The 19,596-nt window shown below is 27.4% G+C and overlaps 1 protein-coding gene across 2 annotated transcripts in view; it reads right to left on the bottom strand.

The window, feature by feature from the left end:
- The window catches only part of LOC136976938 (putative RNA-binding protein Luc7-like 2), a 60,315-nt gene that overhangs the window by 8,565 nt on the left and 32,154 nt on the right, over window positions 1–19,596 (bottom strand). For both annotated transcript variants that reach the window (XM_067272330.1, XM_067272331.1), the window contains 3 exons: window positions 11,687–11,785; window positions 3,953–4,063; window positions 2,596–2,739 (listed from right to left, as the gene is read on the bottom strand). In XM_067272330.1, the coding sequence (XP_067128431.1) occupies window positions 2,596–2,739; window positions 3,953–4,063; window positions 11,687–11,785 (354 nt within the window). The remainder of the gene's footprint in view (window positions 1–2,595; window positions 2,740–3,952; window positions 4,064–11,686; window positions 11,786–19,596) is intronic.

Below are 19,596 nucleotides of genomic sequence, written 5' to 3'. Positions count from 1 at the left end.
AAATCTGTCCAAAATGGAACCTGAATAAAAATGAAATCTGTCTAAATGGAAAAAATTCAAGAACAATGATTTTCTATGTTAAAAAAGGATCTGTTCAAAACAGAAAAAATATTCAGGGCTATGCAATTCTGGTTTACACAGGTTTGTATCTTCACAGCAATCAAATTGACTATTCTCTGACATCACAAAACTTTTGAATGTTTTTCTTTAATATTCAAGTTATACAAACTGAAAGATACTTACTTACAAACACACCAATTTTCATTTTAAATAAAAATTGTACAAATTCTCTATTTTAAAGTTATTCTTTATAATAAAAGATATTCAAATATTTTTTAATTACATATTTTCTCACAAGTTTAGATTTATTTTTTGAGTTATTTATCAACTCAGTGATGCATATTTTATTGTAACAGACTAACTTATGACATTATGGTAATTATTGTTAATATTTCTAACTTTTAAATATGTCCCATCAACGTATGGTAAGCTTCTACATTCGTGGAACATCGGGGATGTAAACCGCACGTATAGGAACCACTTACCGGTGTTGGAAACAAAAAAAAAGTCGTTAACATTCGTTTTTATCCCGTTGTTTTTCGTTTCCGACACCGGTAAGTGGTTCCCGTACGTGTGATGTCCTATCAAATTAATTTTTTCAATTAGAAGGTTAATTGTCCGATTAATGCAAAAATAACCTCGTAAGAATTGCCTCGAAACAAAATTGCTGTTGCTTCTATAAATTTCAAAGAAATTTTTGCTGTCATTTTTGAAATAATACATATGAAACAGTATATTATATGTAAGTGAATAGTGATTAAAGGTAAAATTAAAATGCTTAATGTGCCCATGGTGTCACTTCTTTCCAAGCAAACAATCTGCACAGATAAGGATCGTGCAAGAGTAAAATTAAACTCCTCTGGAATATATTTACAAAACATGTTTACAAATTAGTAATGACCAGTGCTGAATATTTGTTTTGTAGAAAGATTAGGGGGGAAATATTACCTATCAATCTATTATTGTGTATGTGTGTGTAACATAAACATGGAAAATTGTGCATAGATTTTGTTCCAAATTTATCTTAAATGCAAATTGATGGTTATGATGATTACTAAACAAAGAAGAAATAATCACATATATATATATATATATTGATATGTTATACCCATCTCAGTAGATTTTTAATAATTATTGAATTATATTAATTATTTATCATTTGAATATGTTCAAAAATTATTTAGTTCTTACAAAATAAGTTTTGACACATAATTGCCATCATCATATTCACAATTTTTACATACAGAATTTAATGAATGTAATTATAAAGATCTTATTTTCTTATATTATTTGGTGAACTGTTGGAAGTCTAATGGTTAAATACAATTAGGTCAAATCATTATCTATTGATATATTCCCAACTAACATCTGCTATCATCACAATATTACTTTCGACATGTTCATTGTCTATATTTCAATTGAATTTACAATCAAAATTTGTCATTTCTAAACAGTTTTACAAGCATTCCTGAACTATATAAATTATAAATGGTTTTGTTGTATTTTTCATAATTGTATGTTAGGCAATAGCTATATAAACATTATAATTAAAAATACAATTACTTGGATAGGTATCTAATCGGTAATATATTAATACGATCTGATTTTAAATGATTTTATTTTAATTTGTTTATATCAAGTCGTCGAATTGTGCAAATCGGATTTCATCCACTTTTAATTAAGATGGAAGGCTGAAATTTTGAGGACGTACCTACGTGTGATGACAATACATTTTAATGGTGTTTTAGGGGATTGCCCTACCCCCACTCCACAATCTGATAAACACAACCAAAAGTGGAATTTAATCATTGTGTCTGTCTGTCTGTGTTGATCTATCCACGATGATGCCGACATCGTGTTACGTACGATTTTAAACAATTAATAAAAACATTTTGTTATTATTTTTATTGTTTTAACATTTCTGTTTCCATTCACATAATTAATCTAACAATCAGCTGACAAAGTATATAACATTCAGTTTTACTTGAATTCTTAGATGCTTTTATTAAGATAACTTTAAATTGAAAACATTTGTTACTGTGTGCTTTGAATTAATTCTTGCATATTGTAAAAATGCCTATATACTATTTTATAGAAAAAATATAAAATTCAAATGATAAAATATAATTTCAAAATTATTATGCCAATTATATCATCACTAATCATTAGATACATGTTATAATGCCATCATTACACAAATTACTATTCTTTAATGTTCAAAATACTGTATAAGAAGTTGACTGATGAGATTACATCAGTCTATAAAACAACACAAAGCAAACTACTATATATATATATATAAATCATTTCCCTATCTCATTATAAAATAAAAAAGCACCGTATGATAAGATAACTATTTTATAAATTTACTCTTAATTCTTTATTTTTATAACTTTAACTGTACATTTAACTTTTTCCATTGCAAAAAAATAAAAATAAAATCTGCACTAGTGTTTAATTATTAAATATTTATAACATTTTTTTATTGAAATATTTTACATTAGGTAAAAATTTTAAATGGATAAGTCATTTCACCTCGGCGGTAGCTTTTTGTTTCCGATATTCTTCGACTTCTTCCATCAATTTCAGTGATTCTTCCACATTACCTTCTGCACCTTGTTTCTCTGCTTCGGCTAACTTCTTTCCAATTTGTTCTGCTAATTCGTGAACACGATTCAGCTGTTAAAACAAATTACTTTATATATAAATGCTTTTAGTATTTAAAAAATTGTACAAATACAATTACTACCGTATTCCTTAATGTATTTTTTTCCTTTTTAATTCTACACCACAATGTTTATTACATATTTTTAAAATTAAATTTCAATACTTGCTGCAATGTAACTTTTCATTATATATCCAAGATTTTTATAATACACTCATAACTGTACATTCAAAAATAATGATTTTAGGGTATGTACTTATAAAAGTTTAGTACTGTATCATAAGGATTATGTAAACCAATTTATTATTATTATTTATGATAAATTATCTTAATTTGTGTACGGATAAACGGATTATAATCTTAAAAAAATCAAACAACAATCACCAAATGCATGTACGAATATAAATTTTTAGTAGTTTAATTGTAGGTGTTATAAACACGAAATAGTTTTATTGCATCTAACGAGGAGAGGTTACGACGTGTTCTGCGGGAATTTCAATATTGTTTGCGGTATCGAGCAAAGGGAGAAAGTGCGCTTCTCAAATATTTTCAAAAGTTAAAAAAATTCTGAACGACTTATAAGTTTTACAGACCATGGTTTGGCAGTAGCATGCCTTACTCATTTTCGATATTGATGGTTCACATCTTAATGAGACAAATAATTTTTTTCTGAATCAATGCAATTTTTATAATAAACAATTGTAAATTTCACAAACTCATACATTTTGTCTATTCATTTTCTATTAAAAATGCATTTTCTCTTCTTTAAAACTTTATTTTTTTGGAATTGCCGTATGTCAAAAACAAATTTAAAGTTTGTTTTTAAAACTCAATTAATTATTCTTTAGTTTATGATTTAACATTCTTACATTATAACTTTATTTTTACTGTCTGTCTATTTTATTAGCTATGAAAAAGAAACATACTTCTGATATAAATAATAAGAATCCAGAAAAGTGGCATTGAATGATGATTGATTGTCATATGTAACAATGTGATGTTGAAAATTAGTTAGTATAACTTACATTGTTTTGAATTTTTTTCAATTGCGTAAAATGCCAAATCATCATGTAATATTCTTAATTTCCAAATATAAAAAACTTTGTATTTATTGTCTTAATACGGAGAATAGTTAAACACAAACAATAAAAAAACAACAAATTTTAAAATTATGCTTATTAGTTAAAGCTAATTTATAATAAGCGTTAATGCAGAATGAAAATTTACCTTAAGAGTCACTTCCGAACTAAGTTCTTCTTGAGTTTCGGCTAATCTCCGTTTTGCTTGTTCGGTGCGACGGTCACATTCGTTTATAAAGTTCTGAAGATGCTCCATTGCCTAATATTTTTGATAAAATAAAAATTTTATATTTTAAAAGTTATTTGGTTCATGTAATTCCTTCATATTAAAAAATTATTTTAATAGACTAAAAATAATGTATGTTTAGGCATCAATGAAACAAAATGTAATTCAAAACAATGACTTGGTATCAGATATGGTAGATTACATATTCTTTTTGATATGTTAAAAAATTTTATATATTTAATATAATTCCACAGTGCATTTGTAATGCAACAATTACCAAAGATAATATATGTTACTTTAAAATTCATTTTATCCAAACATTAGGAAGGTCCAAAAATGATAATTTGAAAAAGGAAAATAATAGCCCCATTATTAACTATTGAAAATATTATATTATTACACTTGCAATCCTAAATTTATATTAAAATTCAAGTTTCAACACCATAACAAATGCTATAATAAACTTGAAAAATATTAAATATCAATGATGTTCATTGACACGTGTTTGGGAATCAATAATTTGGCTTATATTTTCTGCAGAGAACCAAAAGCACAGTCAGTCAATTTCTAAATATCCTTTTAAATGGGTCTAGTATAGAAGAGGAAATTATCAAAAACTTAGCTTTTAAGATTCAATTCAAGCAGTTTAATAATAATAATAGTTAAAGTATACTGCACAGAAAGTAAATAGGATATAACATGAAACATACATGTTCAGTACCTATTGTTTGTGGTTTGGGAAAAAACTGCAAGGCAGATGAATATGTCAGCTGTGTGTAGAGGAATCTGTTTTCTAAAAGACACTTTTGGTGGCTTTAGACAAAGAAAAGCCTGTTTGATAAGTTCGTAATTCCAAGTTAAAATCAACAGATAACCTGCAAAAGTTATCTGAACAAAGTTACAGTATTTAAATTTCTTGATTCCTGGTTAGATAGCATTGTCTGAATGGAGTTTTGCATGTTATATTTGTCTGTGCAATTTGTTCTCAGATACTGTGATTTTTTTCCAATATCCCTCCCTAATAAGTGTATTGTAAGTTAACTGACACGTCTAAATTTTCCCAGGATAGCTGAGAGAGAGAGAGAGATAAAACATTCTATCCAGGGTTTTCCACCCTTGCATCCTGGACTGTCAAAATAGGCAAATAGGTACTGAACACTCACAACCATGAATTGGAATAAGCAGACTGGATAATGAGTGAATAAATACATTTAACCACAAGATAAAAATTTGTAAAGTGTACAGCACACAGGATTAAGCCTCTCCTCCATACCACCCACCACCACTGGTTGCTATGACCTGTCACTCACTGATCCATAAAAAATTGGGTAAATCATCATCTTACTTGTTTTCCTTAATTGTTCTTAAATATATTATAGCTCACATTTCATTTCATTGTTTAATATTAGAAGTGTTTAGGTCTTTATAAGTTCCATGATTTTTTTGTGACCAGAAATGCATCACAGGAACTTCATTCTAATTTATATCAATTAGGCTGTGGTAAAACTGGTTTCATGATTTGTCATTTTATGTAAAGTCAGTTTCCAAGAACCTATCAATGAATGACAGTATGTGAAAATTTATTGTATTTGAATATAAAAGTGTATCTGTGTTTCCTGGTCTATGTATTCAAGAAACATAAGCTATAAAGGATATACTGTTTAAAAATGTACAACTAACTAGTATTAGAACTAAAAACAAAATTAACTGCTGTTCTTAGAGAACAGCAGTTAATTAATTATCTCAGATAGATAATTTAAGAAGTAAATTAGCCACAACTAATACTAGAAAGAGATAATCAAAGAACAATTGATATTAATGAAATGATTTCTCAAATATATATCTTGTGTAGTGCAATTAATTCCAACAAAATTAAAACAAGTTATTTCTTACTGTGATACCATAATAAGTAATTCGGGGTGTAAAAACATTTTAGCACTATAATGATTATTTTAACTGAAAAGCATTCTGTATTAACTACGTATCATCATATTTGTATTATTTTTATCAAGCATTAGATCTTATATAGAATGGAATCCTATTCCTTACACAGCTCAGTAAAGAATATTAAATAGTTCAACCAACACAGAATAATTTGAGAGGGAAAACAACAATGATAATATGTATTTGATTATATAAGCATAAAAATAAGATAGTTAATATGGAATAAAAATACACTATTAATATTATTAATATAAAAGTGTTCCATCATTAGCATAATTTTATGTAATTATTACATTCAAAATACATAGGTAAATTATATATATAAATTTCACTCTCTCTCTCTTCTCCGTATTCCAATTTTTCTAAAATTTATTTCAATGATACTAAAATATCAAATATTTATTAAAACCAAACAACAATTTTTTTCTAATTATTATAAAACAAGCAACTATTGTTTTGAAATTAATTTTTGTAAGTTTTTTTCTGTTTTATTTCTTCTGAAATAATTTTAAACTACAGTAGTTTGAGTGGTCTTTGAATACAAAATGCATATCATTTTTGTCAGATATACTAGACAGACAACAAAATAAATTAGTAAAGAATTTCAAAATAACTTTTTCCAAGATTAAATTGATGAAAGCACAGTATAAAATAATACATTACAATAAGTATAGTCAAACATCAATTTGGCACAACCATATTTTCTACCTTTGAAACTAGTGTTAAATGGTGTTATCTGATGCACATATGATGTTAAACTGAACGACCTTAAACAATAAGAATTATATAAAGTAACAAGGTAAACCCACAGGTTTGTACAGTAGACCCCCCTTATGACATGGTACGTACGTTCCATGTTATATGAATTCCGTGTTGTACGAGTCACTTAGATTTTACAAATACGTGAGCCGTTCACGGCCCGGCACTCGTGCAGTTTAGGGGTACGGCCGTCTGAAAGGTTTTCTCCCATAAAATTAATCGATTCTAGACTAATTTGACTCGACATTTCCGAAACACGTACAATTTTTTAGGAATAATCCATATAAAATGCGCTATAAACAAAAAATTGTAGGAATATTTACCAAGTGTGCACCGTTCGAAGACGCCATTGCTTAAGCTTGTTTTCGTTGCAGAGCAGCTCCGAACGGTGGACGCGTGTTTCCCGATAAGTTATTCTTTCTGTGAAAAACTGCTGAACTTTGGAGACATCATTAATAAAAATATAATTTTTATGGCCGTTGAATAGTAAATGTTTTTTAGTAGGTCTTTAACGTTGCACAAACCGTCGTTTAAACTCGACGGTTTGTGCAACGTCCGCTATCGGTCCAGATTCGACCGGCCCCGTCGAGACACGAGTCGGCCACGACAATCCGTCTCATTCTTTTACCGTGTTATACGAGCCTTTTTTTAGTGTTATACGAACACGATTGCAACTTTTCCGCCATCTTATACGAACCCGTGTTATGGGGGGGGTCTACTGTATTTGAGAGTTTGAAACTCCTCTAACATTTTGTCAAAGTTTTAAATGAAAATATTAGTTATGTAAAATGAATTTTAGCTTTGTAATTATGTTTAAACACTAATATTTTAATGATATTTTTTACTATTATAAATGGTTAGAGTCTATGCACTAATTATGTAACATAACAGATGTTTCCATTTCATAATTATAATATATAGCCAGTTTTCAATTACTGTGAGAGAGAAAATTCTCATTAAATATGATAAATATCTAAAAGTGTACATATTTAAAAGTTTTGAAAAATCTGAAATAAAATAGCAATCAATTTCCAATTAGAATTATTTTCTTTTTCATAAAAGAGCAATGAGTAAGAAATAAAGCTGTACGATAAAGTTGTTTGTTTGGAAATTTAAAGGTACAGGACAAGAAAATTGTATGTAGATTTCAAATACACTTTCCGTAAAACTCAATTAGTGAAGCCTGCAAAAGAAGCAAAAGAAGAGCGATTGTTTGATTAAGTAATAAACAGAATGTAACAAGATAGGCAAAAATCTGTTAAATCAATAAAAATTACATTAATAAAATGAATAAAAATCTAATTCTTTAAATGTAATAATGTATAATTTAGTAATAAATGAAGAAAAAAACAAAGTAATTAAAAAATTTTTAATAATGATTTTATTAGTATTTACAAACAGTTAACACGTTTATTTCTATCATTAATTTTTTTACAATATATTATTTATACAAATATTTTATTATTATTAATTACATTAAAAGTTTGCTTTTGAATTATGTTACGAAAGAAATGTAAATTAATTTTTTAAAAAACTGTCATTTTTGCAGAAAATGTTTTTTAATGATATACATTAAATAGTATAAATACTCTTAAAAAATATCTAAGGTTTATAAGTTAATGAAGCTAAACTATTTATGTTAATTTTAATGATATTAATATAAAACATAATTTATAAAAAATGTATAAAACTATATACATTATTGAAAAATTTAAGAAAATTAAGTGTATTATCTTTAGAAAAACCTTTTAAACAAAAATTTTACATAGACAATATGTAAAACAAAATTGCTATGCTATTAAAAAAAAAAAAGATTAAAAATTAAATTTTTGTATTACTAATCAAGGATTAAACTGGAATTTAATAATTAAAAAAAAATAAGAAAAAACAATAACGTAATTTTTGAGATTTTCTCAACAAGATATATATATCTTGTTGAGAAAATCTCAAAAATTACATTATTGGATATGTATATATCTGGAAAATTAATCCAACGAAAAATATTATTTATTCTGTAAAAAGCTTAAAAGAATACAAAACTTCAAGATTTCCAAAACAGGGTAGCTAAAAATTTTATAAAGTAGGCAAATGTAGTGCGCACATATATATATATATATATAAATTTTAAGTTAAACATAAAGCCATACATTTGAAAAATTACTATTAAAAAAAACAGAAACTTTAAATTTATTTTGAATATTAAAAAGTTCAACACAAATTAGAAAGATGCGAGATAACCTAAAGTATATATTTTTTATAACTTTATACATGTAAATAAGCACTATTTTTAAGTAAAACTGTAAACATTAACCTTTTAGCTACAATTATTACTAGTGCAGTACAAAAACAGTCCTATTATATGATTTACACATCTGATGTAAATTTAACTGCTAAACTGTGCAAAAAGTAGCATAACTGCTATAATAATATAGATAAACTGGTTAAATTTTAATACAGATCTATCTAATTACACTATAAAAATTGACAACTTTTTTATAAAATGATTCAGAATTATTTATTTGATTACATTTAGCTTGTAGCATATTATTTTCTTTGTATACAAAGTTTTAATTGTACAGTAAAATAAATTTAAATTAATATATTCAATTTTAAATAGTAGCATAATGTTATTAAGGATGGTTAGAAATGACATCCAAATGTTTCAAAGAGTCAGAATGGAATATAACGTACGGATAGGAAATTTGGCTTACGGTGTAAAAATTCAAATATTACCCGAAGTGTTGCATTTTATTTAAATTATTAAAAATAATTATTACATATCTAAATCTCAAACATATTTAAATGCATTAAAAAGATGAATATTGTTCACATTTATATATTAAATTTACATCAGAAAAACATTTAAAACTTCAGATATAAAATAGTAAACATAGACAAGAATATAAAAACATTTCTGGACTGTTTACATAATGTGAACTATTTTCCTTTGTCAATTACTTCAATCTTAAACAATATTAATGTGAAGGATTTTTATATGAACATCTAAGATGTAAAAAAATTACAAGATAAATTCAGATATCTTCTTATAAAACATTACATTAGATTATTTATGTAGGACAATTTGAGTGATTCACGTATCCCAGTATAACTATAATGTAGTATCTATTATTCCATTAAACAAGTTTTTCTTTGGTTATTATTAGATAGTGAATCACAATTACTGAATTAGAGAAAAAAGCCTATTCTATCAGCAGATGGTCAATTTTTTCTTTTTTCATTTTCTTTTAATTAAAGCAACAGAGACTTTTTTAATGTTTTTGATTAATAATTGATTAAAAATAATTAAATTTAAAGTGAAGTAAAATAAATTCATCAAGTTTCAATTATAAAAAATACTTTGTAAATTAAAAACATTTATCAAATTAATATTTTAAACAGCTTATTTCTTTGATCAAGTTTACATTTAACAGCATGCTGCAAAGTAATTTTTTAATCTTAAAAAACAGAACTACGTATTGAAAACAGTGTGAAATCAGTATTCTGCAGCTAAAAGGTTAAATAAAATAAACAGAGACATGCAGAATTTCATCTTTAATATTTAAAAACCAAGACATTTTTATTCATACTATAATATATAAAGTTTTAATTATTTTAGGAAAAAAGGTAAATGCCATCACAGATTTCAGTACTTCGGTCTTCACGTACAAATAACAGACTCATTCTCCACCCCTCTGTTATTAATGTTATTGCACTCTGTAAAAAAAATTCTGAAACCTGTAACACCATTTAGAATTCCTCTTCCAAAGACAGTCCATTACAATTACTTAAATGACTAACAAATTTCAAATTTTGCATTAATACATAATTTCAATATATAAATATGAATCTAAAATTAATATTAATCTGTTAAATAATTTAATTAATATATAAAATCTATGCTTAGATATTAAATAATTTTATTTAAAAAATAATATATATCTTAAAATTAGATATTGAATATTTGATACAATTATTATTACATATATATAAATATATATTAATTAACCAAATAAATGTTATCAAGTAGTTATATTTGAGAAAAGCAATTATCAGTGGATAAAATCAAAAATGTATTCACATACAGTAAGTTTATTCAAAAGCTGTTTGGAATTTGGTCTAATGCAAATCCTTTTGTAACTGCCCCATTCCTAAATCAAAAAATAATAATATGTGAAAATTCAGCAAACCTAGTTCTGATTTATCTTCGTAAATAACACCAATTAAAAATTCAATAAAAAGACTCACTATTTGCCAATGCCAAGCTTCACATCATCAGCTGGAAGGCTTGATTAATATGAAGAGCCTAATGAAAAATACTATCACTTTTACAAATTGTTTTTCAATACAAGTATTATCCTTCGGAAGATATTATTTCATAAATTGGCCTGTACGTCTATTAATTAAATTTTCCCCCGACAATTAATCTATTTCTCTTAATGTAATTTCTATTTAAAGCAGCCTTTATAACATCAACAAAAATATCCCTTGTTCTAAAAAAGACTAACAATTATTGTATAAACATTCCAATAAATGCATAAAGCTACCAAACTAAAATAATGGCAACTTTTTATTTGAGTTTCAACAATTATTTTTTGTAATGTACCCCATAAGTTGTACTCACTGATCATCCTGTCAGCTGTTTCATTTTAGCAGTGAAGGAAGTGGCTTCTCAAGATCCTCACTAACCCAGTCAATTCTGGAGCCAAGCAATAAACAAAAGTTGAAAATTGTTTTTACATCTGTAGAAATCATAACAACACACACACACCAATCATTTAATTTACTCAATTAATATTTTTCCCCATTGAAATTATTGTATTCTGTAAGTCAAAAATAGTTTTTCAATCAAATAAAAGCCAAAAACTGAAGTGAATGTATAACATTAATTTTATTACTTTAAATTAAGAAAATGACCATTTAGTTCTCTTATTATTTTTGATAACAATTACTTACATCAACATCATAATAATAATCTTTCTTTTTTGAGGCAGATTCATAATCGGCCCTCAACGCCAAATCGTGAATTCTCGGACATTCACCTAAATCCATACGCTGTAAAAATAAAAACAGTAATTACTTTTTAGCCAATAAAAACATCAAAATAAAATAAATATTAAGAATACAAAATAAAAATTTGACAATAGCATTTTTTTAAAATTCTGCCATATTATAATCAGATGTTTGCCTACCTGTATTTCAAAACGAAAATTAAATTTAACCTGGTACACACAAAGCACAGTTCCAAAACTATTGTTTATATTTACATGAACTAAACAAATTTAATACTAATAACTTATTCCTTTAATTACTGTTATTATAATTAACATACGTCATTTTAATTTTTTTACTTAAAATTTCTTATGAAAAGTATAGGCTACTCATTTTGCAGAATTATTAGCTATAGAATAAACATTTTATCAATTTCGAATTGCTGATTGCACTTATGTCGTGTAATGAACTAAATGACATCAGTGACCCCATTTAGTTCATACTTGACAATGGAATTTTCCTTAAATTGCATTTTTAAATATTTTGGCAAATAGCATATTTTAAACTTACTTCATTAAATTTAAAATTTACACTTAAAAAAGAAGTATCCACATTATGTCACTTCTATAACAAATTTTTCAAAAAAATCTTTCCACAGTGACTACTTGATGTTCTATTATCCAATCAGAAGTAAGGATCTAACAAGTCTGTTATTTAAAATATATTATCATGCTTCAATTATGTTCTGATGGACAGTATAAGCTATTGAATTTGTAGAAATATTAGTTATTCTTCTTGAAGTTTTTGAAATCTATACTCTTCTCAATTCTTCAATCTCTACTGTCATGTAGAAAATAGTCCATCATACTTGAGAGAAATTCTAGTACATATATAACAATAATTGTGTGCGCATGTAATTATCATAAATACATAGTGGATTGCTAATTATGACTCAGTTTGGGTTCAAATACATTTACTTTTAAGAAAACCTTAGAAACTTGTCATTTAGTATGTGGTAACATATGGTGTCATCAATTAGTGGACACAATCTGAATGCTCAGTATTTGAAATGGTCACACAAAAAAAAAAAAAAAAAAAAAACAACAATTGAGTCAGATATGCAGATAAAAACTACTTTATAATCAAAATTATCGTCCCATGAAATTGTGAAAGCTCTAAAATTGAAAGGATAGCTGTTTCTTGGTCAACTGTCATCAGAGTTGTCAGCAACAGGACAAAAACCTGCCAAATGCTATTGCTAACCATCTTTTCCAAGAATTCAAAAATCACATATTGCAAATCATCAGAAAGGTGAAATGACATTGTACTTTTACAATCAGTCAACAAGCAACAGCAAAGAAAATCTGTATAGTCAAGTTTGCTGTGCAAATCATAATCCATCAAGATTTGCATGCTATAAAACTAAGAAAAAACTTTCCATTACCTTATCTCAGATCACAAGGAAAACTGGAAGACCAATGCTGGGAAACTGAATGAGTGTCATCTGACTAGTGGAAAAAACAAATACATGGCCACATTAGATGAGTCATGTATCTCTTGACTACTATAATGGAATTCACAAGATTCATACAACCTAAGAAAGAAGTGATGGAATCATGGTTCATCAAATGTGAAAAATGGCCAGTTTGGTTCATAATAATTGGAGGAGTGATAATAAAAAGGGCCACTTATAAAAGAACCAAAAAAAAAAAAAAATTGAAGGTTAATGCAACCTTATGTGCTACATGTCCTGGAAGAACATTTAGAGGTGAGAAGGTTATCTTACATCCTGATAAAGTCTCCAATCATAATTCACCATTGAGTACCTGGAGAAGTTAAAGTACTCTGGCAGAACCAACTACATACTTCCAAAGGATGTAGTCATCAAGTCACCAGACATCAGACTAGGGACTTTTTTGGGTTTAGATTCCTTAAGCAGTAACTGTTTCATCAGAAAGCCTCCGCTTAAGGACTGAGAAGTGCTATAGTAGTAGTCCACAATACCACTGGAAAAACAAACAAATATTCAATTCTTAAAAGCAAAGTTAGAGTTGTTAGTCAAAAAGATGGAAAACATATTGAACAAACCAAAAGGGATCAATGAGTACTTTGAGTCAAGAATTAAGGTATAAAATAAGTTACAATTCACAATTCACCCTTGTATAATGTCAAATTTATTGGTAATATACAAAACTTATAATATGCATTAAGGTATTTTTTTCCAAAAAAGGATAATTATTACTAAGTAGCTTAAAGCATATAATCTAGAAACAACTTTTAGATTGTTTATTTGTTTCTATAAAAAAATTTTTCTTATACTTGCAACAAAATATGCCATAAATATTCAATCAATAAGCATTATCATCTGCTATATAATTATTAATATTGCTTTTAAACAAACTAATGGATATTTTCAAAACTAAAAAAATTTGCTAGAAGATCCAGTAAATATGAACTTCACATATACCTGCGCACAGTTCAAATCCTCTTAATCAATTAACTAATTCTTCAGATTCTTTCCGTTCTGTATATTTGAGACCTTGAGACAAGCCATTTCTCTCATGGTCACTATTAAACATTATTCCAGGTCAGAATGCATAAATTTTTATGACTTCATTTTATAAACAACATAATAATATAGTGTTTAACCAAACTGTATATAGATGAACAACATCTTGCTCTGTTTTTTATAATAATGACCGACAACTTTTTCCACAGCCATCATTGGAGGAATTAATTATTCCAATTCCAGAAATTAAATTTGATCAATGGTTACATTCCTTCAACAAGAAATCCAGATTACCAGGGAAAGTTGGTTATCACAACTAGTCTAGCATCATGGTTCCACAAAGTACAGTCAAACCTGTTTTTATGCGCTCTTTTTATGTGCGATTTTTTTAATGCGAATTTTTAATTTGTGCGGTATAGTTGGCGACTAGTCTCGTGCGATTCGTCATGTCTTACGTTGACTTATTATAGCATAAATGCACTTATTATAGTAATATTATTGCATGAATATGCAAAAAATGAAATAATTTACTTTTTAAGTCAACAAAACACCACCTGGACAAAAATATGTAAAACAGACGATAGACCAGACGATGCAGTCAAGTGCTGACATCTGTTGTCAATAAATTCTATTTCGTACGGTTTTGAGTTATTTTCTATGTGAGACTTTTTTTATGCGGTCCCTGTTGACCGCATAAAAAAAATATTTTTTAATTGTGTTGCGAAAACTATTATTTACAGCCATTCGTGAAGTTTCGTGAGTTTTTTTATGCGTTTTTTTAAATGCGGTCCCTATCCCCCGCATAAAAACAGGTTTGACTGTATAATATAAATTTTATATATATATTATATAATATATAGAACCATAACCAAACCACAAAAAATTACTGTAGTGTACTAAAAAAAAGGAGAAAGATAAAAATATTCAAAGCTAATATACAGGGTGTTCATTTTAATATTTATCCAGTTGCAAAAGAGCTCTTTCCAGCATTACACAAGTATATGCATATAGTACATTAGTCAAATGATGTTTACAGTAAAATATATTAATTCTTTCAAGGAAGGAACACATGTAAACCATACAGTAATTCCAAGACAATACATAAATTTTCATATCTCTCTTCAGCAAAATGATAATAGAATGGAATCATTTTAAGGATATTTAACTTAGTGTACAAAGAATCTCCAAGTGTAAAGGATAAAAATAAACACTGAATGAATTAATACAAAAACAAGATTTTTGCTATTGTAAATGTTCAAAATGACTGCCTTCAGAGGCAATATACACAGTGTGCCAATTAAATAATGAGATGGATGCTGGTGTATGGGTAAAAATGAGAACTACCTTTTGCCATTGGGACCTTTAGTGTATGCTCTCTCCATCCATCAGTCACACAAATCTGAACATGCATTGCTTCTCATTTTATTATCATTTAAATGAATATACGATATATCTATGCATCTAGTAGATGAGTGTAATATGAAAAAATGGATAGTCATTAAATTTTACTTAAACTTAGGGAAAAGTCTCTGGAAACTTTACAATTTAAAAATTGTGTTTGATGATGATAATGTTTGAATACATCATAGGTCTACTGATGGCATGTCCCTTTTTTATAAAGATTAAGAGCCTACAGAGGATGACACAGCCAAATCAGCCAGTTGTGAGTTTGAGAATTTATTCCTTAAGGGACAACAGTTAATGCTAAATATTATTTAATAATAATAATGAGGTTATGAGAACAAATTTAATGAGTAAGAAATCAATTTGTCAACAATTGATTTCTCTTGCACAATAATGCACAGCTCATAACATGCTGCTTGTTACATAATTTTTGATCTCTGATCATTTAACACTTCCTTTATTTATCCAATCTGGCTCCCACTGACTTTTTTTTATATTACTGCAAATTGCCATCCTGTTGATACCAAACTTGCTGTAGTTGATCCAATGATAAGTCATAAAACAATCTGTCCATTGTTAAGATAGCAGTCAGTAGTCAAGTGCTGTCAATGAACCTGCTTTCTCCAGATGATACACCAGACATTTAGTGTACAGCTATGGTTCATCCTGGCATAAATTTATCATCATATTGTATCAGTCAAATCAATGTCAGTTATCCCAAGCATGCTATGCCGGCTGCAGATAATTTAATGGATGCATATCACGGAAACATAAAATTCAATGTGTTTGTGACTGCTGCAGTCCACATTGCCTTGTTGCTTCACATATGCTTGCATTGAATAGATGTGGAAATATAATCAAATCATTTCGTGTAATGAGTCAACATAAAATCTATGCATCTGTATCATTTTTGAAATGGTTAAAGAAAACATAAGTAGGTATAAGACACCAGAATATATACTAAACCTTACTGAATTTGTTTTTAAAAATAAGTATTTTAAAATTTCTAGATTTTTACAGACAAAAGAAAGGAATAGCAATGGGATCTGGACGTTATAGGACCAAAATTGGCAAACATCTGCATGATTATGATAGATGAGAAAATATCACATTTTAAAGGTATCTGCTATTATGCAAGATATGTCAATGATATTTTAATTATATATGATTCACAAACAGCCAGAGCCAAAGAAATAGAGGAATACACAAATAAACTGGATGGAAATTTAAAATTTACATGTGAAGAGGAACTAAACCAGGAAGTGAATTACCTCGATGTTACTATTAAAAGAGAAGAAACAAAATGATTTTTTCGTAAGTAAGAAAAATAGTGTAATACTAGAAAAACCATTAATTATAATTCATATTGCCTTATAGAAATTAAGAGGAATACATTCCTGATGGAATTAAAGAAAATAATAAATAGAATGATATTACAGATTATAGGAAAACATTGAAATAGAGACAAGGCAACTTTTTAAAAAATATTTATTAAATAACTACCCGAAGAATATCGTATGTAAGTGGTACGATTATTATATAAATAATAGATATAATGTTAAGAATCAAAAGACTGATACTTTATTTATTAATTTCCCATATATAAATCATCTTTTGAAAAATATAAACCAGAATTTAATAAATTTTCTATTTGTATAGTAGCAAAATAAAAAAAACAGGTTAACAGGATATAATTAACATTATAAATAATGAAGATCTAAGTATATTAGTAAAACAACTGGAAACTGCAGGAGTCATCAACAAATTATAATGTACGTGTCCTAGTCCAAAATGTTTCATAGGAGAAACAGGAAGAAGACTGGAAAAAAAGGTTAAAAGAACACAAAGCTGCAATCCAGTTAAAAAATCAAGAATCACCATGGTACCAGCACTGTAATAGTTTTAATTGCAAAATTAATAGAAATAATGTTAAAATATTGTACAAAACTAAAAATTGGTTAAAAAGAAGAATTATTGAACATTTCTGTATTAAAAATTATGCAAATGTAATTAATTTAAATACTAGTATGAATCTACATTCATACCCCTAGGACGATATAGTCCAGTATAAAGGGAACAACAGTTGGCAAATAAATGTATCCACTGACGAGGCCAGTTAAAAAAGGCAAAATGCATTTGGATTTGTTAAAAATGGAATTTTTAAGAAAAGCTAAAATAAAGGTATAGTATTCGTTTGTTATTTGATTTGTCTGTCTCGATAGATTACTCAAAGTCGGATATAAAGTGTATATTACTCTAATATTCTGGAAATATTTTATTTTTAGAATTTACATTTTTAACATGGAAATATGTCAAAACTTTGAAGTTGTGAAGACGAGTGACTTGGACTGCAATCCCTGACTGTGCTAAAGATTTAAATCAAGAAATGTATTATGTTCAAAATCATCATATGCATAGGTCTTGGTACAGTTGGAAAGCATTTATAGAATTTACCTGCTGCTTCTTGAGCATTTTATCTCGTTTCCCCATAAAGTATAGTCATTTCACAGTAATGTTTGTGAGTATAAGACATTGTCATAGTACTCTACCATTTGGCAGATTAATACTGACTGTTTTATAAGGACATCAGCATTTTATTTCACTAAGATTTTTCAAGATCATAGTTTTAATTTGCATCTTGTTCTTATATTTGGAAAATTTATATATATCTGAGCTATTGCACAATTTACATGTCTCTTTTTTTGAATGAATTAATTTACTTTACTGTAAACAGCACAGTGGAACTAATGCACTATATACACATACTCATGCTGGAAAGTTCTCTCTTAAGCCTGGATAAATGTTAATGTGAACACCCTGTGTAGTTTCTGGATAAAAGGAAATATTTCTAAACAAACATATTGAGCAGTTTTATTTAGTCAACATGAATAAATAAAATCAGATGTAAAAAAAAATATCAGATGTGCTGAAGAGGCTTTTAAATTTTAAAGCAGTTTTTACCCAGCTATAGATCATAATCAAAAAGTTAAAACATTTATTGTATACAGTTCCGTCGGGTAAGTGCATTAAAACAGAAAAATGTTTCAATGATTTTGGCTCTATTTTAAACATATATATTTGAAGAAGTTTGAAAAAAGTCAATTGGAAAAATTTCCCATACGACTGAAGTTTTTAGTCTAGTACATATTTTTTTAAAAATAAAAGACAAATCTTATATTTGAGATTAAAAAGTAATGCTAATAGTAAAGCACATAATTACATAAATTACATTTATGTAATTTTAGAGGTAATATATTTGTTAAATAATTTACAATATTTAAACATTAGAGGTTGTCATTCCTCAACAATTTTTTCATAAAAATCATTGTCATCCTCTTTTTTGAAAGTAAATATTTATTTTAATGAGATATTTCAGTTAGAACCAAATTACAGCATTTATAGACTACTTGATGTTATTTTTTTATATTTAGTCGGTTTAATGATTTGATATCTTTGGTCGGTGGTCAGTGGTAGAATCAATTCATCCAAATTTTTACTTATAAGTCACTTTTCATTGTTAATATTAATAAAACTGTCTTGTTAATAATTACCTTGTGATAAGGATGCTTCTGAACTTTCATAATCAAAAATTTTGGGTTGTTGAAGGTGTTGGTGAACTTTTCGCAGAGCTTAACAGTTGTATTATAACGTACCAGGAAATTATAACTGTATTTTTGTCGAGTTAAGGATGTGGATATTCGTCAATAGATTGATTTTGGAATTAATCATATGCCTATTATTAATTGGTGGAATAGAATCTAATCCAGGTCCTCTTTCCCGTTCTCCCCAACATTTGAGTCAAATGGACACGCAAAAGAGGGGGCGTGGTAGGCCACGTAAGCAAAATTTTAAAGAAATAGTTAAAGAAAATCAAGTGGATAATCTATTGAATGAAGAATTTCGTCAAATTGAAGAGGAGTGCGGTGGAGGTAGTCTTGATACCACAAGATCTACGAAAATA

Source organism: Centruroides vittatus, unplaced genomic scaffold, assembly GCF_030686945.1.
Source record: "Centruroides vittatus isolate TY-2023 unplaced genomic scaffold, ASM3068694v2 contig_436, whole genome shotgun sequence".
NCBI lineage: Eukaryota > Metazoa > Arthropoda > Arachnida > Scorpiones > Buthidae > Centruroides > Centruroides vittatus.
This window is presented reverse-complemented; position numbering and strand designations above follow the sequence as displayed.